The 7,868-nt window shown below is 33.6% G+C and overlaps 1 protein-coding gene across 1 annotated transcript; it reads right to left on the reverse strand.

Moving 5' to 3' along the window:
* Nucleotides 1-503: 503 nt before the first annotated feature.
* Nucleotides 504-1,097, reverse strand: LOC111914830 (uncharacterized). Its single transcript, XM_023910536.1, has one exon. The coding sequence runs from the start codon at nt 1,095-1,097 to the stop codon at nt 504-506; it is 594 nt and encodes a 197-aa protein (XP_023766304.1).
* Nucleotides 1,098-7,868: the final 6,771 nt, after the last annotated feature.

The following is a 7,868-nucleotide window of genomic DNA, read 5'->3' on the forward strand; positions in this document are numbered from 1 at the left end:
AAAACATAATGTTTAAAAATTATAAATAACATATAATAATTTTTAAAGATTAAAATTAACATAGAAATTAAATTACACATAACATCCAAATTCAAAAAAAATAAAAAATAAATAATATCCAAATTAAAAAAATAATAATACAACGCTATTCGTTATCGTTATTGTTACCATAGAAGATATAATCTGCCAAGTCTTCTCGAAGTTGTCTGTGTTTATTTGCGTCCTGAATGTCAACAACACGATGCAAATACTCTGTTGTTCCTGGTTGAAACTGAACGTGTTTGGGCTCCATTGGGATATAGTGTGCAATATTTAGACCTTTATCTTCTACTACCATGTTATGCATTATGATACATGCATACATGATATATCGTAGAGTTTCTAAATTCAATGGTCGTGCTGCATGTTCGACTATTTTCCACTTCGCCTTCAGCATTCCAAAAGCACGTTCCACATCCTTACGTGCTCCTTATTGTCTTCTTTTAACAAATTTGTCTCGTTCTTCAACCGGGTGGCAGAATGCCTTCAAGAATGTGGAATACTGAGGATATGTTCCATTTGTAACCATATTTGTATTCGTTTCCATTCACCGTGAAAGGAGCATCCGGGGCCTTTCCATTCAAAAGATCATCGAATATTGGCGACTGATCAAGAACGTTGACATCGTTGTTGGAACCCACAACCACAAAAAATGCATGCCAAATCCATACATCTTGAGAAGCAACAGCCTCTAAAACCAACGAAGGTGATCCGTGATGACCACTTGCGTATTGCCCTTTCCATGCTACCGGACAATTTTTCCATTTCCAGTGTGTGCGATCAATGCTTTCGATCATTCCGGGAAACCCATGGCGTTCTTCATGCACCGCATACAATTCTTGCAAATCATGCAACGAAGGTTTCCGCAAATACACGTCTCCAAATGTTTCAAAAACACCCCTTGACAATGTATACAAACTCTCCCTTCCGGTTCTTTCGGAGATTCTCATATAATCATCCATGGTGTCAGGTGACTCCCCCATAGCCATCAAACGAATGGCCGCAACACATTTCTGCAACGTTGTAAACCCTTGTCTACCTCTAGCATCATATCTCATGTGACAACCCAAAATTTATTCCCTCGTTATAATCCGTTTCCGTTAATAGAATATTCTATTTTATAAAGGTTCCGTTAATTTTAGGGTAGACAAATCAATAAAAGTTTTATTTTATTTTATTTTATGTTATTAATGTCGTAATGAAATAAATAAAAACACATGAATTACCATCCCGTTTAGTTGGAAAAAGTTTTTAATTACGACCATTTAATCGGGTAAAATTTAAACCCCGTTTAATGTCAGTATCGGGTAGATTCCCACCTGGCCACAAACCCAACCCCTATATAAGGGTGAGTAGACATCATTTGGACATTTTACTCACTCTCTCTCTCTTTCTCTACTCTCTCTCTTCAAGGCTCGAGTTCTTCCAAAATTCGCAAGTTTTAGCTTCCAAACTGTAAGTACTCTTACCCTAAATTGTTCTACAACTCAATACAGATCATTTTAGCTTGAAAATCATCCAAGAAGGCCAAGAGTAAGGAGTTTACGGCCCATGAACACTCTAGGGCCGTAAACCCCTAAAAGTGTTCCAAGAGGCCCCCAAATCTATTCCTTAGGCTTAGAGGCTAACTTAGAACATACCCTAGAAGTGTTTTAGACATTTAATCTTATGTTTAGAGGCTTGAAAGAGGGTTTACGGCCCAAGAACATTCTTAGGCCGTAAACTCCCTCAAACTATGCAAATCAAGCCCTAAAACCCCTATTTAGCCTTAGACCTTTACTAAGAAGTTGTTAGGAGTAAACTAAGGACCACAATATCGAAGTATGAGAGGCATCCAAGAGTTCACGGCCGTAAACCATGGGGTTCACGACCGTAAACTCCCAAGGAGTGGTCCTAGGACCGTAAACTCCAAGGGAGTGCCCCTTTTGAACCCTAAACACCCCTTAAGCCTTGGAAATTACCTTGGAACCCTTCCTAGTGATGCAAGAGACTTGAAAACACACAAATACACTCCTACCATGAGTTTACAGCCGTAAAATCATGGGGGAAGTGGTCCCTCAGCCGTAAACTCACCTAAGGTGAGTATTAGAAGAGTAAACTCCATGGTGAGGCCTTATACTCTTACATTTTAACCTAATAGCTTCCTAGCACCCGACCAAAGAGTTTTTCTTCGTATTAGGATGTCTATATGTGTTTAATTAGTGTCTTAATCACTAATTCCTTGTAAACATATGTCTTCATATGTTACTAGGGTCTTAGAGTGTGTTCAAGTCTTTACTTGGCACCAAACGCTCATCCGACACTTCCACCCGATCTACTCGCTACAGGTGAGTTCATACCCCTTAATTAACCTTTTTAAATGTTTTTACATGTTTTAGGGTGGGGGGATACAAGTTAAATGCAACAAGTTTTAGTATCAAATCATATGTGATTTATAACTTGCAACCAAAAAGGATTTTTCTATACTTTTAGCTATTTGTCAATAAAATTGTTTTAGATAACCATTAAACGCATTTTCTATGTTAAATTGTCATCAAATTATTTTCAAACTGCTTTTAAATTTCTTTTCTTTTAAACTATATCTACACCAATATATTTATATAAGTAAGACTTGAAGGACTTAGGACCGATAACTCGCCTTATTTCCTGTTCTTGTTTGATTGTGGTCTTAGGGTATACTGTTATCCATCCGACTGTCGTTGAATTCTTAGTTATATATTATATATATTTGTGTTAGATATGAAAGTCTTCAACTTATTCAATACCTTTGTGAAACAAAGGTTTGCAATTCCCACACACTATTTAACTATAATAGGTACAGTTAAGACTACTGCTCGTTACCTCTATTACTATGATACCCACTATAAATACTAATACTACAAGTTAATGCACGATAAAGAGAATACTCTATACACTATACTAAAAGTTACTATACTATAATACCAGAGAATACACTAATCTGGAACATAACACACTATCCCTCTATACGGCACTCTACTACGCAAATACCATGTAACCAGAGCTTCCCGAAAGGAAAACAACATTACATGTATAGATCTATACAAGACGGACGCTATTACATCCCGACTGTTAACTACAGTCCGAGCCGACTAGGCCTAGGGATGGCACTACATCGCTACACTACGTATGACCGGGAAGGTCATCGGAACCTCTATTATCACTTAGTTTGGTTGCATGAGAGATCACATCCATATTCAAATTAACACACTAAGACTTAAAGTTTAAGCTAACTTCCCGAAGTAAATAAACATATATTACTAATTGAAGTTTGCAACACTACTACAGCCAACCAGCAATGCTTTTCCTTATTTACGTTACTTGAATGAAATTTATTACCTTATTTTTATAATTGAAGGTTTTAATGGAAATACTTTTACACACTCGAAAGATTTAACTTACAAATGCCCAATTTCGGAAAATATAGGATTTTCTAGGGATTTCTACTATTCTTAAACATTAATTACAGCTTTCATATTGCATGATTGTAAACACTATTATACAGGCAACGACACTAAATTCTTATGAACTCACCAGCTTTATGCTGATACTCGTTTTCAAAATAACTTGTATCCTCAGGTCAAAGATAGACAGGTACTGGTGCAGCTTTTGTGAAGATGGAGCATATACAAGACTCATCTTTTATTTTGTTATACTTTTGGTGTCTATCAAAACTATACAGAACACGCTTGTAATTAAATTTACTATATTAATACAATGGTTGTTGTCGCTTGTTTTTACTATTATGCAATTGTTATGATACTGTACATGACGTCCTCCATTCCAGAATGTATTCCGTCGTTCTCGGTTTTGGGGTGTGACATCTCAATTGAAAAAATTCACACCTAAACGTAAATTAACTATAGTTTAAAAATATATTGCATATGTTGTAAAACATAAATTAACTACAGTTTAAAAATATATTGCATATGTTGTAAATGTAAAAAGAAACATGTAGTACATTTTTATTTATTTTGTATAAAAGTATTGTAAAGAAGCGATACCGGCTTTCCAAGGCGTTGACAATTCGTAAGCACACATCCCTACTCAAACGAAATCTTCTTTTGAAGTCCTTCGCCCCGTATACACAATTATCCGCAAAGTAATCACGATATAGATGCTTGTGTCCTTCCTCGCGATTTCTGTTTAACATCGCACGTCTCATTAGCAGATAGGTTGGGTCTGGTTGTAGCAGACCATTAGTGTAATAATGATACATCATCCTGAAGAATATATCGTCATCGGAATTATTGGATGAGTCGAAAGGATTCATAATTGTTTTTTGAAGATAACTGAGGTGATATAGAGAGAAAAAGAGAAGGTATGTGTAAAAAATTGTTTAGATAATAGGTATTTATATAGGAAAAAAATAAATAATTTTAAAATTTTCCCAAGTTTTTCTCGTTTCACCAAGTGGTAACGGCCACGAAATCCACCGCGACAAGCTGCAACGAGTTGGGGGGGGGGGGGGGGGTCCCCCGTTATGACCGCGTTTCAGACTTCCACATCAGCCTCATCTCTTCTCGTTGAGGCCCATACCGGGTACTCTAAATTTTCATAGGTTGCATCACTTCGTCTTCCGACCTTTTCTTTGCCTAAAACTCCCAAAATATGCATGTTAGATTTCCACTCGATACGACTCTCTCTATTTCTCCTATTTCTCACTTTCCACCGTGATTTTTCTGTATTTTTTCATTTTCAAAATTTATGTGTATAACATTCTTACGTGTAGCTTTGCGTAGCCCCCCTGAAGTGATTTCCTTATTTGTGTTGTTGCAGATTACACATAGCACCTATGAAACAGGCGAAGAGCTTGGAAAAATCAAGGTATTATATTTAAATTTTTTAAATTTAATATTTTTTATGTTGAATCTGATTTTGGTTTCATTAAAATTTGATTAAATCATGTTTTTAATAGTTTAATAGTACTTTGTTGAACAGGGGTTTAAACCATCAAAATAGATCCAGGTGAAACCTAGCGATCTGAGCATTGTTGTCGTCCGTGCTTCACCACCAACATCACCTGATTACATTCGACTCTGTGAAAACCTAACGACCTAACAATCTATGCACCAACGATTAACCTAATACCTGATGTTGATTCCTCGAAGATTCGAAGGCAGATCCATCAAAGGCAAGTAGGTTTCTTTAATTGGTTTCGATTTCGAGTTTCACTTACAACCGATTCTTGATTAAACTAAAAAAACGCTAGCTGGTTTTATCTGAATCTGTGTTATAAGGTTGGACATGGTTCGGTTTGCTTTAGGATTGGGTTTGATCTGGTAACATGTATGTCCTCTTCTTTCTTCATTATTTTTGTTTCTCGGTGTTATGATTTACAATAATGAAATCGCTATTGTAACATTTTTTTCATGTAGGATAAAATGGCCTAAAGAAACAAGACCCGCACCCCATCACAACTTCTTAGGGTTTTGCACAAACCAAATTCCTCTTTCTCTACCACCATAAAACCCCAAATGCAACCCACAAGACCATCTAGGTCTATCTCTATCGGAACCTTCTCTTTATTTTATTGTACGTGTTTAACTCTGTGTTTGTGTTTAACTGTGTGTGTTCTAACAAATTGTGTATATGTGTTTTACTGTGTGTGTGTAGATTTCAGTATATTGTAATCTATTCATCAAATTGTGTGTTTATCTGAGTGTTGACTAAACTTCATTGAGCCACTTGGCAATTTACATTTTTTGTACTCAATGAATTTTAGTGGACGAGCGACTCGGGTAATCTGGAACGAACAACCATTGTTCATGATAGTTTTTAGTTCTGACTTGTTTGATGTTTCTTTTTAGTGTGAAATGTGTAGCATGGAATAACTCATATAATTATGTTGAAGCAGACACTATATTTAGTTTGATGTTTCTCTTCGTTATACTGTATATGGAAAAGATGGAGTTAAGTGTAAACTTTTTGTTGAATATTTTAGTAAATTGTAAATTGCATTCGTAATGTTTGGTGACATAAATTAGGATTAAACAATTATACAAGCTAAATAGTTAATAAAGAATTAGCTTTTAATATAGTTTATAAATAGCGTTTTTAATATTCTATTCGAATAGCTTTTAATGTCTATCTCTTCATCAACGAGGTTAGATTTTATGGCATATAATTTTGTAATTGTTAATTTTATACTAGCATTTAATTTCGTAGCAATAAAAAAAATGGAAACGAAGCAAATCGGGTTCCTGATATTTGAACCGTTTATTTTCCTGGCTCCAAAAATTTATGACAACTTTTTATGAATTTTTGTAAGTAGAAAGGATATTTGTTTATCTAAATACATCCAACAACGAAATAAAATCATTAACAATTGCAAAATGGAACAATAATCTTCATTTCAATTTCAAGTAAATTATACTGACATTTGTATTCTACTATCTTATCAACAAAATCACGGAAATAAAGTGATGTTTTATGCATTTTCCTTTTTAACCCAAAATATCGCCCATCCTAATCGCTTAGTTAAGACATACTTCAATTCAATGTACGATTAATCACAAGGAAATCTACACTTAGTTAAGATATAGACGATGGATATTTTGATGTCTTAGCTGATCTACGACTATAAACAGAATACAACGCATTATCATTGACTACCATCCCATTACGTATTCTTTTGAATATGATATTATCAAACAGTGGTATATTTTTTTAACCAAAAAATAACAATATATTTTCCATTTTAACCCAAAATATCATCCATCCCCCAAATCTTAAATGGTTAACATTCTAAATGATTAAAATGAAAACTCGTAGATGATATTAAATTTTATCATCCTCCTAAGAAAAAAAATATATAGTTTCCTTTAACCGTTCATAGAATAGGAAACGTAACTAAACCAGAACAACAAAAGTCAACATTTTATTTTTAATTCAAAACAATATATTTTTATTTATAATCGAAAAGAAAACACATTTTTATTGTTAACTAAAAACAACATAATCTTACATTAAATAAAAAAAAACACACAGCTTTATTTTTAACACAAAATAAGGACATATTTATTCGTTGTTACTCGCCCAAAGAAAAACTCATTCACCTAAAACAATAACTTTTATTTTTAAATCAAAACAAAAACATATAGTTTGAAATTTACCAAAAAAACATGCCACAAAATTATACTAATCACTACCCAGAAACTATTTATGGAAACTAAATTATTTTTGGAAAAGAACTATTTGTCGTGGTTACACTTTGCGGGCACCCCACTAATATATATATATATATATATATATATATATATATATATATATATATATATATATATATATATATATATATATATATATATATAGGGTTAAGTTCAAATAAGAACACTATTTAGGGGTCGTTTGATAGTTGTTAACTGAGTTAGAGCTGATTGAGTTAGAAGCTGACTGAGTTAGAAGTTCCGACCGAGTCAACATCTAACTGAGTTTATCTGTTTGATTATTTATCGGACTGACTCTGATGAATGATACAAAATTGACAATATTACCCTTATGTTCTGCCGGATAAAATAATTATAAAAATCCAATATGTAACATAAAATCTAAATAAAACATACATTATTTAAAATCCAAATATAAACTGTTATACAAAATCCATTTACAATTTTACCAAGATCTTTTCACTTGATTTCATACATCACCTTGGAAATTCATCTCAAACTTCATCTTCATCAAAAACTTTCATTGTACCAAAGAAGATAGTAACAGGGGTTGTTTTCCACTAAGAACTAAACAAACTATTTAATCCCAACATCATTTTTTGTTTAGAAGGCTTGAATCCTTCTGCAGAAACATTGCTTCTT

This window comes from Lactuca sativa, chromosome 4, assembly GCF_002870075.4.
Source record: "Lactuca sativa cultivar Salinas chromosome 4, Lsat_Salinas_v11, whole genome shotgun sequence".
In the NCBI taxonomy this organism is placed as follows: Eukaryota; Viridiplantae; Streptophyta; class Magnoliopsida; order Asterales; family Asteraceae; genus Lactuca; species Lactuca sativa.

Excerpts from the sequence above, each read along its gene's own strand:
- LOC111914830 (XM_023910536.1), bottom strand. The coding sequence starts at position 1,097 with ATGAGATATGATGCTAGAGGTAGACAAGGGTTTACAACGTTGCAGAAA.